This window comes from Ovis aries, chromosome 9 (genome assembly GCF_016772045.2).
Source record: "Ovis aries strain OAR_USU_Benz2616 breed Rambouillet chromosome 9, ARS-UI_Ramb_v3.0, whole genome shotgun sequence".
Taxonomy (NCBI): Eukaryota; Metazoa; Chordata; class Mammalia; order Artiodactyla; family Bovidae; genus Ovis; species Ovis aries.
The window spans coordinates 87,291,199-87,311,390 of NC_056062.1; the positions used below are offsets into that span (position 1 = coordinate 87,291,199).

Below are 20,192 nucleotides of genomic sequence, written 5' to 3' on the forward strand. Positions count from 1 at the left end.
GGCTCTAGGTGAGTGATCACACCATCACGGTTTTTTTTGGTCATTAAGATCTTTTTTGTATAGCTCTTTTTTGTATATTTTATAACATAATTTTATATGTGTATACAGTAGACATAACTTCACTTTTGCATGCTCATTCACTTCAGTCGTGTCCAACTCTTTGTGACCCTATGGAGCATAACTTGCCAGGCTCTTCTCTCCATGGGGTTTTCCAGGCAAGAATGTTGGAATGGGTTCCCATTCCCTCCTCTCAGGGATCTTCCTGACCCAGGGATTGAACCCGGGTCTCCTGTAATGCAGGCAGATTCTTTACTGCTATGCCACAGGGGAAGCAAACTTTACTTAACTGTACATATTTATACACTAAGAACATTTGTCATATGAAATACTCAGCCAAATTTCCTGCCTTTTTTTTAAGTAAAAATAAAAGACACAGTTTTCATTTTCTCTGAGAACTTTATTGAACAATGTATAAATCTCAACTTCATAACATCATCTTCCCAAAACTTTTTATCTTTTTGAGCAAAGAACTATTTCAGGTGCCTTTTATAGACTTTCAGGGAATTGACATTTTTGCTGTTAAGAGAATTTTACAAAGACCAGAATAAATGGACGTAAATAGACATCTGAAGGTGCAATGTTTTGTGAATACAGCAGATGAATCAGAACTTCCCAGTCAAATTGTAACAGTTTTTGCCTGGTCATGAAAGAAACATGCAGTCTTGATTTGTCCTGATGGAAGATGATGTGTTTTCTGTTATCTAATTCTGGAAGGTTTTCGTCAAGCGTTGCCTTTAGTTGGTCTATTTGGGAGCAGTGCTTGTTGAAATAAATCATTTGGTTTTCTAGAAGGAATTCATAATAGAGGATTCCCTTCCAATCCCACCATATACACAACATCACATTCTTTAAATGAAGACCATCCTTTGCTGTGGTTGGCAGGGGTTCATTTCACTTGCTTCACAATCTCTTCCATTCCATATCATTGTACAGTATCCAATATTCATTGTCTATCATGATTTGTTTTTAAAATGGAATGTTTTCATTACATTTAAGGAGAGAACTGCATACAGAAATACAGTCAAGAAAGTTTTTTCACTTAACTTATGTGGAGTCCAAACATCAAAGTGATTAACATATTCAAGATGGAGCACATGACTTCTGGTGCTTGATTTGGATATTTTGAGTATGTTGGCCATCTCCTGCATGGTATAACACTGATTGCTGTCAATTGCTGTTTCCACCTCATCACTGTCAACTTCAACTGGTCACCCTAAGCGTGGAGCCTTGTCCAGCACCAATCAGCACAAAACTATGCAAACCATTTTTGACACATTCAATCAGCAACAGCACTTTCTCAAAACACTGCACAAATCTTTTTTGAGTTTCTATTGTGTTTTTCCCTTTCTTGAAATAATAAAGCATAACCTATGCCCAAAATGTTGCTTTTTCCTTCCATCTTCAATGTTAAAAATGGCTACACAAAAATTCACCAATTTTGATGAGTTTTCTTAATGCATGCTGATATGACAGCTGTCACAATACAATCTAACAAACATTTCAAATGAACTTAAAGACAGTTACGTGCTACTAGAGTCATTTTATGGAAAAAAATAAACAAATTCTTTGGCTAATAAGACCAAGAAGATACCCAGTCAAATTTGAATTTCAGATAAGTAACAGATAATTCTTTAGTGTGTGTCACAAATATTACATGGGATATACTTATACTAAAACATATTTGTTGTTTATCTGAAATTCACATTTAACTGTATTTTTATTGATGTTTGCTAAATTTGGCAATTGTGACCTAAGTATTTCTTACAGGCTTGATAAATGTGTTTTTCAATCATGCAGTGTTAAACTCATTTCATAATTTTGAATGTTAAACTGTGTCAGTTATCCTCCAGGGAGATATGAACAACATTTACATCAGGAAAATTAAAATCTGCCAAATTTAACATGATAAAACTCCTTATGATGTGTAATACCTGTCACAATAAAACTATTTTCAGTTTAAAAAAATATTGACTATATTATTATAGCCTATCTCTGATTTATCTTATTGGAATTAAAAATGGACACATTTGATTACAAATAGGTAAATAGCTACCTTATATTGAATCAATATACTAACTTATTCTAAACATTTAGAAATTTATTACCATCCTTGAGCAACTGATAATATAGAATACAAACTAAATACAAGAAGTTTGTAATGAAGCAAATGCTAAATCAGATGCAACTGTATAGGGAATGGGAAACAAAGCATAATTTTTTTCTCTTTCCATATAAGCAATTCTCATGGTAGAAGAATTTCACATATATGTCAACACGAAAATCTATGCTTAAACAAGAGTCCTCTTTCAAGTTATACAATCCATAAAGAAAGTGATTATCATGCATTGCTGCACCTACAGACACACACACACACACACACACACACACACACAGAGTCACTGACAGGCTTCAAAGCCTTCCTTTTCTCAGACGTGCACATTATGATGACCCCTAGTGGTAAAGGTAAGCATATGTACCAGGCATATACAGACACACCCAGACACAGAACAGGTTTTAATTAAGAAGCCTCCTGTAGGTATAAAGGCTCATCTTACTGTTACATTAATCCATGTGTTCTTCTGAATTTAATTCTGGGTAATATAAATATTCTTTAATGTACTTAGCACAGGCAGGTTATGAAACTTACTATTAATAAACTAATAGAAAAATAGATGACATGTATATCTAGCTGGTAGTAAGGAGAAGGCAATGGCAACCCACTCCAGTACTCTTGCCTGGAAAATCCCATGGATGGAGGAGCCTGGCGGACTGCAGTCCATGGGGTCGCTAAGAGTCAGACACGACTGAGCAACTTCACTTTCACTTTTCACTTTCATGCACTGGAGAAGGAAATGGCAACCCACTCCAGTGTTCTTGCCTGGAGAATCCCAGGGACAGGGGAACATGGTGGGCTGCCGTCTATGGGGTCGCAAAGAGTTGGACACGACTGAAGCAACTTGGCAGCAGCAGCAGTATATAGTACCAAATTTTAATTTTTGATTTGTAAGAAAAACAGATATTGGTTATGACTTTGAGTTGACATCAATTTATATATTCACAGAAGTTGAGGAATTTAGAATACTTCAGAAAGTATCTGATTCAAATTCTTCATTTGACAATTAGAATATGTTGAACAAAGGTGACTATGTACAGCTGAGTCCTATTGCTGTTCACCTGAACCTATCACAACATTGTTAACTGTCTATATCCCCACGCAAAATAAACAGCTTTTTAGAAAAGAATATATTGAGCAAAGAATGATTTACAGGCTTGCTTAAATTCTATTGGCTATTTACTGCCAGAAATAGAACGAAGAAAATTCTTTAGACTACCATCTCAGTGTATTTTCTAATACCCACCAGCACCTCCTTATTAAAAGGCCACAATATTTACTATAAGAGGAAAAGAGAGCAGAAATGCGTGGTTTTGTATAGGGACCTAAAACTCATTAAAGTAAGTCTACACCTTTCCTGAAGGAAGGTATTAATCTTATTCTCTACAGAATATATTCATACCTAAAGAGGCAAGAAAAAGGTCCTATATTCTGATTAAAGTTAAAGGCATAGCTAAGTATATATATCAATGACAAATACAATTTGGGAAGTTATTAAAATTGATTTTAATAACTTTAAAATATTATAATAACAGAAGATCAAGAAATGTAACAATATTCTGAAAATATAGATTTCATTTGAACAGAGAACAACACTTCACATTCAACTTTAGTATGATATTTGAGTAAGAGCTCATAAATATTTAAATTATTATTATTAATAATGGAGTATAAAAAAAAACTCGGGTACATTGTAGAGAAGATAGGAAAATGAACTACCTAAAGTCCCCAGAAGCCTTGAAATTTAACTTTTTATGGGATCTGTATTTATGGATTATTTAAACCAATTGTAGTTTCATCAGCAAATATCAAACAGATTTTTCTTTTCCTGGTCAGTATTCAATCTTATGAGTTTTAATTTTAAAATAGAGGTATTTGAATGGCTTCTGATAGGGTATTATATATATTTTATATGATTTTTAAAATAGTTTTAGCTATGAAAAACTATGCAATTTTAGTTTAGGCAAGTTTATTAAAATGCCGAAGTTCATTTGTACTTGGAAACATCATTGAATATTTTGCTTTGTAGTAAAACCTTCATTCCTGGATGTCTTCAAGAAGTGTTGAATGACTATCTATTAGGAATAGTTAAATTAATTTTTTCACTGGGTAAGAGCATCCACTGCCTTTCCAATCTATAAAGTTTAAATTAGCAGTTCAGTCCTCACAGTTCTATGAAGTTTAGTCCCAGTTCATTTAAGTAAAAATTAAGCATTAATCAAAATTTCATGTAAACAATATCCAACTAACTTCATTGTCTTATTTTCCAAGGCAAAACAATCAGTTGAATAAGATTCTTTAAAGATAGAAAACAAAATTTATCTTTAAATTAACTACACTAAGAATTTTTTAAAAGTAAGTAACTAAAAATTGGTTTGTGTAGATGTAACATTGTTACAGACACAATTCTGAAAGCATTATTATGCATACATATATGTATATATTCCTGTTCTAGAATTTTTACTGTAACATTGTATCTGTGTGTAGTGTATTTGGTTGTCCTATGGAAACTATAATAATCTAAACCAATGCATAAAATATTTTTTTTATTTCTTGGGATGATGATTTTACTTAGAAATATATGATGATACCTGATATCAAAGATAAAAATTTGTTTAAAAATTAGATAATCTTTTCTAATTCACTTTAAGATTTTTGGTGAATAAATTTTAATCTTACAGAGGATAGCCACAAAAATGATTAAGTATTATAATAACTATAGTGTCAAATACCTATACTGACTAATATCCATTTACTTACCTGACTAATGCTCTTAAATTGAAATCACACTGCTTAGATTTTGATTATATAGATGAAAATTCTGTAATTCTTAGCTCATTTGAAATGACCATAGCCACTTTTTAAAGGAAGAAATAAATTCTTGTAAGTCTCCATATTCCCCGACATTGATTACTTTACAGTTGATAGTGAATGAGTCATTTATTTTTGACCTTGTGAGTGACATAAAAATACACCTAGTCCAATGTAAACAGAATGATATATCTTGCTGATATTGATAAAACAATGACAACATTTAATACATGTGTAGGGAAAGTGAATCTTTTGGGGGGGATTTTTTAAGTGTGTGGATAGTAACTGCCTTTTAGACTAACTTGACCATTAAAATGTCTTCTTCAACAAAGGGAGGGAAAGTGAGTTAGAATGAAAGAGGTAGTGGGCAATGGCGTCTACTTTATTCAGTTTCTAAACAGTAATAAGCAACCTATGAATGATTCTTCCTACTCCAGCATAAAGGAAATTAAAGAGAAATGAAGTTGTGTGTGTGTGTGTGTGTGTGTGTGTGTTAGTTGCTGAGTCGTGTCTGACACTTTGCAACCCCATGGCTGTAGCCTGCCAGGCTCCTCTGTCCATGGGATTTTTCAGGCAAGGATACTGGAGTGGGTTGCCGTTAAGTGAAGTTCTATCATTTCAAAATGAAGAAACACACCGTGGAAGCACTAGCTATAGTCGAACTAAGATTACTCTATATCTGTTCTCGTCTTTCTAGTGCTGTCTTTCTCTAATTATAACTATATTGTTATGGGTTAAATCACTTTTATTTTTGGTTTTAGTTGTAGAAAAAGGACATTTCAACTTACGATATTTAGTTTCTCATTATGACCGGAAATTAGCTCATAAAAGATTTTCTGAACTCCTTAACTTTAATTCCAAGGCAATGCCTCTAATTTAATCTAGAATATTCACTTCTGTGTCATACCTTTTTATTGTGATCTTATGGCTTTTATGGATGTCAATTTAATTTCCATTCTGCTTTCCATTTCCTTTACTTTGCCTATGAACTAATAAAAAGTACATTTAATATACTAAGTAATAGTTCAAAAGGGATTAATTATATTTTGATAACAATGTTAAAAACTGCCATTCTAAAGCTCCTTTTCTTTTGCTAAGAAATGAAAACCTTTATCATTTCTATTAAAACTAGTTAAATATACAGTACTTGCTCCTCTCCAATATAACCTATTAGGAATGTTCTTACAGTGTCTTCACTCTGAACATTTCTAACTCTTTCTTGTTAACTTCTTTTATTAACTGGAGTCTCAAATGAGTCTCTTCTGCCTGCATATGTATAACGTGCAATTGTCACATGCTATAGTGACACCTTATATTGTTTAGCATTTAAATATTTACATGTGAAAAGTCTGATCATCCACAGAATATTATTCATCCATTACACTATAATTATTTAATGGCATGAGTGAAATAGCAACAAAACTATTTCTTAAATGAAGTTGTTTGTTCAGTGTTTTCCTGCATGCTGAAGTAGCTTATGATGAATCTTCTTTTTAAAAAAATGCAATCAGCTATGAATCAGTCAGAATACATGCGTTTTTTACCTTTGTCTGCTAGGCACGTGATTATTTATTTAACCTCACTGAGCCTCAGTCTCCTCTTCTGTATAAAGAGGGATTTGAAGAAGAGAACTTTAAAAAAGTGTCCTTTCAGCATATAAATGCCATGTCTATGTTGAAAATGATATGTAAGCCTACTAAGAAGGGGAAGTTTCAATGGACGGGCATGAAGAATAACTGGAGACCCAAAAGAGCGCGTGCGTGCACAGCATACTGGAGACTACTGTAGCGGTTAGTCATGAAGTGCCAAGGGTGTGCGAAGGGCAGGACCAGTGATAGCTACAGGTGTAGGTGAAGAAATGCATCACGGTAGTACCGAAGAGAAAGACTCAGCAGCTACTGGTGACTGATTCCGCACAGAGTGTAAACTAGTGTCAGAGTCAAAAGTGTGTCTAAGGTTCAGCAGCAAAGTTGGTCCAGATTGAAACAGGGAAAGTAAAGGGTACGTTCTCTAAGGAGAAAGTGCTGAACTTGTTTGGGAACATGCTGAGTTTTAGGGGAAAGTGATGAAATGAATTCTAGACCATTGGGTTGAGTTCAAGTCAGGAGATGTGAAAATCACTGGAGTAGAAGTAACAGACAAAACTTTCTGAAGGAGATGGTAGAGAGGAGTGGCATCAGACTCTGAGATTTTGCAAATCCTGGTATGTGCTATAGCATACCAAAGTACCTGGGAAGAATATACCTGGTGTGCTGGAGGAACAGACTCGTAGGGTGATGGACGTTAACTGCGGGCACTGACAAGACACCCCCCTCCCACCCACCCCCCGCCGCCCAGAGCCTATGGTATTAAATGGTTGTGTATCCACTGTTTCCTTTCTTTTTTCAACTGATATGTTCCCAACACTCCCGGGTTATTTTGGACCTCCAAACTTCAGATACTCCATGATGAAGAAATAATAAGGGGACACTGGAGGTTATTTCCACTTGCTTACATCAAAATCTTATTTTTAAGTTTTATACTGAAATCTGTTTCCTTGTGTTGATAATAAATCCATATGAAAACAAACGTAAGGTCCAAGATTTCATTTTCATCTGTCTTAGGCTCTAACCAACTGAGGTGGTCTATCTCAACTCACTTCACATTTACCTTTTTACATCCTCAGTTCCTTGGTAGTTTACAGTGGTTGACGAATGTTCAGGAGAGGAAAAATGAGCAAACAAATAAGCAGAAAATCAAATATTTGTGAAAACATTCATAGCTGTGGAGGTGAAAAGAGAGCATAAGTGAATGAAGGAAATGGAAAAAAATCATACTATCTTCACAGACTGTGGTAAGAGCAACTTCTCAATTTTATCCCATGTATGGATCATTTTACTTTCTTGGCCTCCAAAATCACTGTGAATGGTGACTTCAGCCATGACATTAAAAGATGTTTGCTTTTGGAAGGAAAGCTATGACATACCTAGAGAGCATATTAAAAACAAGGTCATCTCAGCCGACAAAGGTCCATTTAGTGAAAACTATGGTTTTTCCAGTAGTCATGTATGGATGTGAGAGTTGAACCATGAAGAAGACTGAGCGCTGAAGAATTGATGCTTTCAAATTGTGGTGCTGGAGAAGACTCTTGAGAGTCCCTTGGACTGCAAGGAGATCCAACCAGTCAATCCTAAAGGAAATCAACCCTGAATATTCATTGACAGGACTGATGCTGAAGCTGAAGCTCTAATACATTGGCCACCTGATTGCAAAGAACTGACTCATTGGAAAAGACCTTGATGCTGGGAAGGATTGAAGGCAGGAGAAGAGGGAGACAGAGGATCAGATGGTCAGACAGCATCACTGACTCAATGGATGTAATTTCACCAGACTCTGGAAGATAGTGAAGGACAGGGAAGCCTGATATGAGCAGTCCATGAGGTCAGAAAGAGTTGGACACGACTTGGTGACCGAACCACAACAACATGAATCATGGGGCATCTTGGTGAAGCCAGAGATTCCACAGTTTTGACAACTTTTCCACCAGCCAGACATTCCACAATTCTCAGAACTTGAGGTTTCACCAAGAAGCATGCCTCAAATAACAAGGCTTTAAATGATTGTTCTACACATGCATGCCCCTGAAAAAAAAAAAAGATGCATGAGAGATGCCCATAGCTCAGCATGAATTCAATATTCTCTGGATAAAAAAAAAAAAAGCAACACTGTAGATTCAACTGGCAGAAGTAAGGAAGAAAGCGTATTAATTGATATGATAGAAGAAAGAACAAGTTTATGTAATTTTACAAAGGCATAAAAGTCATTTCTAAAGCGCTAGTTTATTAAGAAATATGGCTCAATGGTGGTTGTAATATATTATTACCTCCTATATTATTTTAGGTAGTTATAATTATTCACACATCACGACATGCCACTCAACTGCTCACTTTTAAATATTTGTCACTCGCTTCCTGAGAGTTATATCATTTCCTTCCTCAGACCATTTCTCTCCCCTGGAATATTTTATTGAATTGCTATTAACCTTCACCAGAGGTAATTATTCGTTTCTTCTGACTTCCTTATTCATTTTCTGTTTTCGGTTCTCTGTTCAGATGTAATTTTGAGATTGTTCATTAGCTTTGTGAAATTGTGGAAAGAAAGTATTTGACAGAAATCACACACAGTGATTGAAAAGAGTCTGAGTCAAGATTTCATTAACACTATAAAAGGAAGGGTGATATTTTATATCTTAACTTACTGTGGATAGGAAAACAAGTCCTTCTTCAAGAAGACCACCAACTAAGATGCTTACACTAGTAAGATAGGAGAATAGAAACTTCTTCATAACTCTATCCTTTGAAAGATAAACCTGGTCAACAGGTGAGAGATGAAATAACAAATCACCAGATAAAAAAATGATTATGGTTCCATATGTACCTAGATGAGTTCACATAGATAATTGTTATCAGGCTTATAAGGTCATAGATATTAAATGCTTAATGGAACATATGAAAGAAAAAATATAAAACCTTTTAGATCATGACAATTTCCATAGCATTAGAAAAGTATACAACAGAGGTAGTGAAAATTCAATTATCTTCTCCTAAAAATTTATTAGATGGGGAAACAAGGGAAACCATCAGACTTTATTTTTGAGGGCTCCAAAATCACTGCAGATGGTGACTGCAGCCATGAAATGAAAAGATGCTTACTCCTTGGAAGGGAAGTTATGACCAACCTAGATAGCATATTGAAAAGCAGAGACATTACTTTACCAACAAAGGTCCGTCTAGTCAAGGCTATGGTTTTTCAGTGGTCATGCATGGATGGACTGTATGGTTGGACTGTGAAGAAAGCTGAGGATTGAAGAATTGATGCTTTTGAACTGTGGTGTTGGAGAAGACACTTGAGAGTCCCTTGGACTGCAGGGAGATCCAACCAGTCCATCCTAAAGGAGATCAGTCCTGGGTGTTCATTGGAAGGACTGATGCTGAAGCTGACTCTCCAAAACTTTGGCCACCTCATGCGAAGAGTTGACTCATTGGAAAAGACCCTGATTCTGGGAGGGATTGGGGGCTGGAGGAGAAGGGGAAGACAGAGGATGAGATGGCTGGATGGCGTCACCAACTCGATGGACAGGAGTTTGGGTGAACTCCGGGAGTTGGTGATGGACAGGGATGCCTGGCATGCTGCGATCCATGGGGTCACAAAGAGTCAGACACGACTGAGCGACTAAACTGAACTGAACTGAATAATTTATTTAAGGTAAAGTCTAAAGCCTGAAATGTGAGCTGGATGAAGCACAAGCTGGAATCAAGATTGCCAGGAGAAATATCAATAAACTCAGATATGCAGTTGACACTACCCTTATGGCAGAAAGCGAAAGGATCTAAAGGAGCCTCTTGATGAAGGGGAAAGAGGAGAGTGAAAAAGTTGGCTTAAAACTCAACATTCAAAAAATAAAGATCATGGCATCTAGTTCTAACACTTCATGGCAAATAGATGGGGAAACAATGGAAACAGTGACAGACTTTATATTCTTGGGCTCCAAAATCACTGCAGATGGTGCCTGCAACTATGAAATTAAAAGATGCTTGCTCCTGGAATAAAAGCTATGATAAACCTAGATAGTGTATTAAAAGCAGAGACATTACTTTGCCTGCAAAGGTCCTTATAGTCAAAACTATGTTTTTTTCAGTAGTCATGTGTGGATGTGAGTTGGACCATAAAGAAGGTTGAGTGCTGGAGAATTGATAGTTTTGAACTGTGGTGTTGGAGATTGGACAGAAGGGAGATCAAACCTGTCAATCCTAAAGGAAACCTATCCTGAATATTCACTGGAAAGACTGATGCTGAAGCTCCAATACCTTGGCCAACTGATGTGAACAGGTGACTCATTGGAAAAGACCCTGATGCTGGGAAAGATTGAAGGCAGGAGGATAAGGGGGACAAGAGAGGACGAGATGGTTGCATCACTGATTCAAGGAACATGAGTTTGAGCAAGCTCCAGGAGATGGTGAAGGATTGAGAAGCCTGGCGGCTGCAGTCCATGGGGTTGCAAATATTTGGACATGAATGAGCGACTGAAAAACAAAATACCTGAAATGGTACTCAAGACTCTTTTTGATCCAATCTCTGCACAACCATGCGACTTCTGATCTTAACCTTGGCCTCCAGTGGTGACAAACCATTTATAGTTCTCCAGATCTTATACTTCCACTGCACACAGGTCAGCAATATCCTTCCTTCTCTTATCTGCCTATTAAATTTCTCTTCTTTCTTCAAGATACCGTTTGAGAACAACTATTTTTGTGATGTATTGTCCAAAGACCTCAGGGAAAATCAACTACTTCTTCCACTTTGTTTTATCAGTTCAGTTCAGTTCAGCCACTCAGTCATGTCCGACTCTTTGTGACCCCATGAATTGCAGCACCCCAGGCCTCCCTGTCCATCTCCCAGAGTTCACTCAAACTCACATCCATCGAGTTGGTAATGCCATCTAGTCATCTCATCCTCTGTTGCCCCTTTTCCTCCTGCCCCCAATCTTCCCAGCATCAGGGTCTTTTCCAGTGAGTCAACTCTTTGCATGAGGTGGCCAAAGTACTGGAGTTTCAGCTTTAGCATCATTCCTTCCAAAGAACACCCAGGACTGATCTCCCCCAGAATGGACTGGTTACATCTCCTTACAGTCCAAGGGACTCTCAAGAGTCTTCTAAAACACCACAGCTCAGAAGCATCAATTCTTCAGAGCTCAGGTTACTTCACAGTCCAACTCTCACATCCATACATGACCACTGGAAAAAAAACATAGCCTTGACTAGACGGACTTTGTTGGCAAAGTAATGTCTCTGCTTTTGAATATGCTATCTAGGTTGGTCATAACTTTTCTTCCAAGGAGCAAGCATCTTTTAATTTCATGGCTGTCACCATCTCCAGTGATTTTGGAACCTCCCAAAATAAAGTCTCACACTCTTTCCACTGTTTCCCCATCTATTTCCCATGAAATGATGGGACCTGATGCCATGATCTTCATTTTCTGAATGGTGAGCTTTAAGCCAACTTTTTCACTCTCCTCTTTCACTTTCATCAAGAGGCTTTTGAGTTCCTCTTCACTTTCTGCCATAAGGGTGGTGTCATCTGCATATCTGAGGTTATTGATATTTCTCCTGGCAATCTTGATTCCAGCTTGTGTTTCTTCCAGTCCAGTGTTTCTCATGATGTACTCTGCATAGAAGTTAAATAAGCAGGGTGACAATATACAGCCTTGACATACTCCTTTTCCTATTTGGAACCAGTCTGTTGTTCCATGTTCAGTTCTGACTGTTGCTTCCTGACCTGCATATAGGTTTCTCAAAAGGCAGGTCAGGTGGTCTGGTATTCCCATCTCTTTCAGAATTTTCCACAGTTGATTGTGATCCACACAGTCAAAGGCTTTGGCATAGTCAATAAAGCAGAAATAGATGTTTTATGGGACTCTCTTGCTTTTTCCATGATCCAGCGGATGTTGGCAATTTGATCTCTGGTTCCTCTGCCTTTTCTAAAACCAGCTTGAATATCTGGAAGTTCACGGTTCACGTACTACTGAAGCCTGGCTTGGAGAATTTTGAGCATTACTTTACTAGTGTGTAAGATGAGCGCAATTGTGCGGTAGTTTGAGCATTCTTTGGCATTGCCTTTCTTTGGAATTGGAATGAAAACTGACTTTTCCAGTCCTGTGGCCAATGCTGAGTTTGCCAAATTTGCTGGCATATTGAGCTCAGCACTTTCACAGCATCATGTTTCAAGATTTGAAAGAGCTCAACTGGAATTCCATCACCTCCACTAACTTTGTAGTGATGCTTTCTAAGGCCCACTTGACTTCACATTCCAGGATGTCTGGCTCTAGGTGAGTGATCACACCGTTATGATTATCTGGGTCATGAAGATCTGTTTTGTACAGTTCTTCTGTGTATTCTTGCCACCTCTTCTTAATATCTTCTGCTTCTCTTAGGTCCATGCCATTTCTGTCCTTTATCGAGCCCATCTTTGCATGAAATGTTCCCTTGGTATAGCATCTTGCATATATAATTATCTGAGTCTTTACTACATAAAATATAATTACATTATTATTTCTGTATTGTAGAATCGAATATTCATTCATTTTAGTATATTCATTTATTCATTGCTCATTGAATGCTCACTAATGAATTTTAACATGTTTTAAAAATTGCCATTATTACTAATCACTAATTTGAGATTATCTTTTGAATTTAGTATTCCCTACTTTCATATCCCTTAGGGTGGGTCTCCAAGGACACCTCACTAGTACAGGCCATTATATGTTCACTTTTGGACTGAGACATTGTTTTACCTGTCTTTGCACCCAGTCCTCCCCATGTCCAGTTTTATGCATAACTTTGAAGATAATCTTCCCTACATACCTATTCTTGTATAAAATATTTTAGTAATCCTTGTTCCCTAATTTAACCAAATGTTAACTAAATATTACATTGTAAGCCCTTCTGTATATCGTGGTTTCTATCAATACTCTGTTAATGTATCTCTCTGTTCTGAGCTCAAATATTTTGACAAACAGATTGCTTGCTGTGAGAAATCCCTTCCTGTTGATAGCCCAGCAGCTTTTAACTTACATTCTACCTCCTTGATAAAGTCTTCTAATATTCCGGGTCATTTAGTAAGGATGTTACATGTGGTCTCATGTAAATGTTGTGTAAGTTTGTTTTACCTCTCTTCCTTCAATGATATCTCAAGGGTTAGAAAAAGAACATGAACTTTTTAATTTTTTCCTGTATCTCTTCCCTCTTAAATTTTGTACTTTGCTGGATATAATGTAGAAATGAAAACTGTTATTGATTTATTGATATATCCCATCACATTTTGTTACTTTATATTGTATAAAGTATTCCAATATACCGATATATAAAAGTTACTTTATATCGGTATAAGGTTTATACAGCACCTTATATCTTCTACATAATGATCTTGCTTTCATGTCGCCTTCTAATTGTTCATTTATGTAAGTCATTTAACCTATGTGTTATGCAGCTGTTAAGAGCAGATATAGATTTCTATACAGAAAGTCAGTGGAGTGTATTGAGAAATGCACAGAACTGGGAGTCAGAAAACTCAGGTCTGAATTCTGCCACTTGAATGATCTGCTGGAAAGTTATCTATTACCATCATTTTTTCCATCTGTGAGATGAAAACAAAAGCCTCAGGGATGTTTGTGAGAGTTAAATGGGACACTATGTGTGGAAACATAGTGCAGATTTTAATACCCTATACAATATAAAGTATTTCTTTTCCTTATATCTTCAAAATTCTCTGTTGACAGGACATGCTGTGCATGGAATGGACGGGACTGTCAGGAAAGGCTCTCTGAGAGACTTGAATCAAATTGGGTAGGTCATTTTTCTTTTTTTTCTTTTAAGTCACTCAATCATGTCTGACTCTTTGAGACACCATGGACTACACAGTCCATGGAATCCTTTCCCTTCTCCAGGGGATCTTTCCAACCCAGGGATTGAACTCAGGTCTCCCGCATTGCAGGCGGATTCTTTACCAGCTGAGCCATCAAGGAAGCTCAAGAATACTGGACTGGGTAGCCTAACCCTTCGCCAGGGGATCTTCCCGACCCAGGAATCGAACCAGAGTCTCCTGCATTGCAGGCGAATTCTTTACCAACTGAGCTACTAGGAAAGCCCGGGTCGTATATCCTAAAGTTTTTAAAACATTACTCAAAAAGGCCCAGTCCTGAAGCCTTTTTGTGTTTCTCTTTAGGATACAAACGATTACAGTCCAATGCAATTTTTTGGCAAGGTGTTTTTCAACATTTTCCGTCTGCATGACCTCTTGCAGTTCCACTTCTTCCTTTACCAGCTCACCCATGAAATCTGCTTTGTCAATTCCTTCTTCCACCCCGGAGGTAGCTGTCATGCCTGGCACAGCCTCCCTTTTCAGCCTGGCCTGCCTTTTTCTCCGGTGGGCCCTTCTGCCCCTCTGCTGGCCGCCCGGGAGAAGCGCAGTTGTTGGCACGGCCCCCAGACAGATGCCTGCCTGTCTCCCTTCCCCCTTCCTCTTGGAGCCGAACCATCACCTGCCCAGGGCCGGTGGCGGCTGCCGCCCCCGTCCGCGGCCTCACCCCGCGCCCACTCGCGTCCCCCGTGGCCGCCTCGGCCGCGGCCCGCGTGCCAGAAGCCTCCGCGTCCTGCCCGCCGCTCTCGGCGCTCTCGGCAGCCTCCCCCCGCTCTGGGCTCCCGCCCCTGCCCGCCGCCCTGCTCTCCTTCCTCCCCGGTCCTCCCCCGGGGCTCCCCCGTCCCGGTTCTTGCCCGCCCCCCGTCTGGCGCGGCCTTCTGTGAACACCTGGACCACCTCTTCGGGGTCCAGTGTGTCCCTGGGCTCCCCGGGACAGAGCATCTCTGGGGAGCCAGCCTTTCCTGTGACTGAGATTTCCCTCTCGCCACTACCGCCCCCCCACCCCCCGCCGCCTTCTCCCGAAACCAGGTTTCCGTCTCGCCCCCTGCCCGAACTCCCCCCGCCCCGCCCGGAGCCCCCAGAGGCAGGGGGCAGTAGTGATGGCAGAGGGAATCCAGGGGGCAGCAGGCCACAGGCTTGATCCCGGGGCCCCAGCAAAGTTTTGGCCGCCGCAGACTTGCCATCTCCCGCTCCTCAAACTTGGCCAGCCGGGCCCCGGACCCGCGCCCCCAGCGGCGCCCAGGCATGCGGGGGCTCTCCCGATTCCCGGCGCGGGTCAGACTGAGGGTGCCGGTGGCCCCCGCGGGCCCGGCCGCTCCCCACCCGACACTAGGGGCGCCGCCGGAGCCCCCCAGCCCCTGCCAGGGGAAGGGCGCACTTGTTTCTCGGCGCTCCGCAGAGACTGGCCGAGATCCAAGGACCGGGCCGCTCCGTTCTCCGAGGCGCGCCTTGGGATCGGCTGTGGGTGTCGGGTTCCGACCGCGCTTCATCCCGGGCCCTTCTCTCGGGGTGGCTGCTCGCAGTACGGTACAGTCGCGGTTCCCCTTTACCAGCCGGCTCCTTTAAGAAGCGCGCGCGTGCGTGTCTGGTTTTGTGTGTGTGTTCGTGTGCAGATGTGTGTTTTCGTGTGCAGATGTGTGTATGCGCGCGCGGGAGTCCTGTTGTGTGTGTGTTCGTGTGCAGATGTGTGTCTGTGTCTGTGTGCGTGTTCGTGTGCAGATGTGTATGTGTGTGTTCCTGTGCAGATGTGTGTATGTGTGTGTGTTCGTGTGCGGATGTGCAGATGTGTGTATGCTCGTGTGCGGATGTGCAGATGTGTGTGTTCGTGTGCAGATGTGTGTATGTGTGTGTTCCTATGCAGATGTGTATGTGTGTTCGTGTGCAGATGTGTGTATGTGTGTGTTCGTGTGCAGATGTGTTTGTATGTATGTGTGTTCTTGTGCAGATGTGTGTATGTGTGTGTTCGTGTGCAGATGTGTGTGTATGTGTGTGTTCCTGTGCAGATGTGTGTGTTCGTGTGCAGAAGTATGTGTATGTGTGTGTTCCTGTGCAGATGTATGTGTGTATCTGTGTGCTCGTGTGCAGATATGTGTGTGTGTGCGCGTGTCCGGTTGTGTGTGTGTGTGTGTGTGTGTGTGTGTGTGCGCGCGCGCGCGCGAGCGCCGAGCCCGGGAGTGGGGCGGACCCCAGGAAGGCGGAGCTATGTAGATTCCGGCCGCGCGTTCGGAGGGCGCGGGGAGAGGGACGGCGCAGCCGAGGGAGCCGGAGCGGCGAGGCCCTGCCCGCAGCGGGAGGCGGCGGCGGCGGCGGCGGCGGCGGCGGGGGCGGCGGACGCTCGGGCTTGAGGCGGCGGCGGCGACTTGGAGCCTAGAGGCGGCCCCGCGGGGGAACCTGGGCGCCACGGGCCCCCGAGGATGGTGAAGGCGAGCTGCTGCTAAGCTGCCTCCGCCGCGGCTTCTCCGGGGCTGCCAGGCGCGGGGGCCGCGTTCCCTCCCCTGCCCGGCGTCGGGTGAACCTGCAGGCTCCTCGCCCACCGAGGACTTCCGAGGGAAAACCAGGAGCGGGGAGAGACGAGAAGCCCGGGGGGATTCAGGCCATCCGCGGAGGCACAGTTCACTATGAGCGTACTCACCTCCAGCACTGGGAGACGGCTGGATTTCGTGCACCATTCGGGGATATTGTACTTGCAAACCTTGCTTTGGATTTTATGTGCTACCGTGTGCGGAACTGAGCAGTATTTCAATGTGGAGGTAAGAGCGCCGGGGCTTCCTTCCCTCCCCTTCGCCGGGGCTGCTCCCCGGACCGTTCCGTCCGCTCCCTGGATCCCGGTAGCCCCCGGCCCCCGGGGGCTGCAGACGTTGTTCCCCTTCCAGCCGCCGGGACCCGTGTTGAGTTTCCCTGCGTCTTAGGTGATGGATGCGCCTGAGACAGATTCCGTTATCCCCGGCAGCACAAAGCGCGGGGCTGCGCGCTCAAAGACACGATCGTGGCCAGTCCATTCTTTTTACCAAGGAAGGAGGCGAACGCCTACCTAGAGCAAACGTGTAGTCGAATAAAAGCAGTCTGAGTTGGTGATAAATAAGCTGCTTCTGCTCGGGTAACACAGATTTCACTGCTTGGCATCATGTGCTTGCTGCCTTGGTATTGTTCCTGAAATCTTTCTCCCTGTGTTTTGTGCCTAACAAAGGAGGTTAAAAATCAAAGAGTCTAGAGGAGAGCGTGGGAATCCTTGATCTGTTTAATAACATGGCTTGGTGATAAAACACTTGCCTAGACAGAATCTTTTTCTCATTTAGACATAACTTAATACAGTGTAACTGGATCTGGCTACACAGAGGGCATGAAAGCGTCTCATTTTAAAGTGTCTTCTCTTCCCCTCCCCCGCCAAGTGAAAATAAATGTGACCCAGTGTAGTAGTTCTGAGGTGTGTCTTTAATTGGATTTCACGCTCTCATGGCAAAACAGAGAGAATGTAGATTGCCATTTGTTTTACGTGGATAGCTTTGGGAACCGACAGACACAAAGCAAAAGGGAACTTAAGGATAACGACTTGTCAGAGCTCTGCCAAAGTACTCTTCCTGTCATCAACTCAGCACTAAAGTCAGTACGGTGCAGTGCATCAATGGAACCTTGTGTACACCTGGTTTTTAGTCAGTTTATCACCTACAGGGCGGAATACAAATAAGAAGGGCTTATTGTCTTTGTAAAGACAAAGTATACTCTTTTTGGTTAGGTCTGTCACCTCAAAAGAATTATGATTAAGTCTCTGAAGACTAATGTGATTTTCTTCCCCCTATATTTTTGACTGTTTAAAGCTTATTGTCATTTTGTTGGGAGTGTGTGTTTACACAACAGCGGAACCTGTTGCACAGTATTTGACCATGTTTCATAGAACAGATTTGTGTACAAAGTGTGCATAATAAATGGTATATGTGAGGGCATATTCTGAATATAATTCTGCATTTGTATGAGCTGTTCTTAGGACTGCATGTAGTGATGGTTGGTAGAGAAACAAAGTGTTTGAAAAAGTAAGAGCCGTCATCAAAAGCTAACTTTGCAGATATTAAGTATGATCATATTACACCAAAACCCCAATTCAAACCAAAATCCTTTGAAAAATACCACTTTGTTTTTCTGAATACAAAGAGGAAAGGAACTGTTAAGTCCACACTTTCCTTGGTTTCCAGTTTGAACTTTTGGAATTGCATGCCACAGATGGATTTTTGTTTCTAACACTTAAGAGATAATTTAATGTGGAAATGAAGAAGTAATTAGTTCATAGACTAGAGGAATGAACATGGCAAGCTGCTGTTTATAAGGTTAAAAAGAGCAGGGCCTATTGCTTCAGATTGGAGTGCTGGTGGGGAGGTGGGGTTTTGGGAGGTGGTTAAAAGTAGGCATTAGTTTTTATCTTGCTCACTCTGAAAAGGAAGGGGGAGCCTGGGTTCACGGCTACCTGTTTTCGAAAAGTCTTAGATTTGCTTTCAGAGATTATTGGAATAATATCAGTGTATTGATGATTATTTTAGGTTTCCTTTTGAGCCTAAACATAAATGGGCTTGTATTTGTTCATAGTTTGAATCTCTCATTCAGTTCCAGAAGATATTATTATGTGAGAAAAAGTTATGATTTTGCTAACCAAGATTTTATTTTAGAATTTCCATCATTCTCTTTAAGATATATGTTTAAAAGTGGTTCATGGAAAAAATAGCTTTTTTTCCCCCCATTTGGAGATTATTTAAGTCATCCATATTTATTACACAATGCAAAAATTTAATTATGAAAGATAAGAGGTGTGTGCCATATCTATACAAAGAAGATTTTCTAAGATTTAAAGTAGATTATGTTTCGGAGTTTGCATTATTCCCAAATAGTTTTTTTTAAAGCATTTGAACATATCATTAGTTGGGTTTATATACTTATATATGTGTAATAATAATCTCATATTTTAAAAAAATCATAAGGATAGATGCTAGTTAATTCAGCATACTATAAAGAACACAGGATGATAGGATATTTTCTGACATGAATCTCTGCCTAATTCGCTTTTATTAGATGTTTCTTTTTGGTAGGAAACACTAATGGGAAAAATAACCCATCACATCTTCAAAAAAGGCATTTATATAGTGTTTCCCACTCTGGTTGCAAAATATACACTGAGAATGCTTTATTTGATTGGTGAACCGTCTTAAAATAAACAGTAATGGTATCAATCATGCATGAAGCTTGTATCATAAATTTTTTTGCTAGCAGGCACACTAAGTTATGATAGTTGGAATGAAGCTTCTGAGAGAAGCTTTCTGTGCTGACAACTGCAATTACAATGCTTTAATTCTTGCTGAACTTTGCAATTGGTGGGACCCCCATACTTTTCCTTTCTACCATTTAAGGTTTAAAAACCTATGTTCCCTCCCCCCTAGGTGGGACTAAGTTGGTTAGAGCTATTCATGTTATCTCTTTCCTGTCTGATTTTTGAGAGTATAAATATTTGAAATTTTTAATTACTCAAGCAGGAGATATTTGTTAATATGCTGATGAAAGCCTGTTACAGAGGAAGAGAGCATTTTGTTTTTTTGTTTTGTTTTTAAGAAGCAAAAAGGAACATCTCTTACAGCTAAGAAGGGTGAGACACTACCGGAGGTAGTACTATGGAAGACATTCAATAAATCCCCCTCCTTATATACTTCAGGCAGAACACTTTCTAATGTTAACATTTCTGTATACCTTTGTTGATTTTTGTATATCATTGGATCCA

General features: G+C 40.4%; 1 protein-coding gene and 1 long non-coding RNA gene across 2 annotated transcripts in view; one reads left to right on the forward strand and one right to left on the reverse strand.

Annotated features, from left to right (window-relative positions):
* Positions 1 to 442: 442 nt before the first annotated feature.
* LOC132657232 (uncharacterized) lies at positions 443 to 16,001 on the reverse strand. The gene is made up of 2 exons (XR_009595094.1): positions 15,816 to 16,001; positions 443 to 8,604 (listed from the first exon to the last, which is right to left on the reverse strand). It is a non-coding gene; the product is annotated as an uncharacterized LOC132657232 (long non-coding RNA).
* A 673-nt stretch (positions 16,002 to 16,674) lies between these two features.
* Positions 16,675 to 20,192, forward strand: part of MMP16 (matrix metallopeptidase 16) — a 388,312-nt gene continuing 384,794 nt past the window's right edge. The window contains exon 1 of the mRNA XM_004011852.6: positions 16,675 to 17,187. Coding sequence (XP_004011901.1) covers positions 17,056 to 17,187 — 132 coding nt within the window. The 5' untranslated portion in view covers positions 16,675 to 17,055. The remainder of the gene's footprint in view (positions 17,188 to 20,192) is intronic.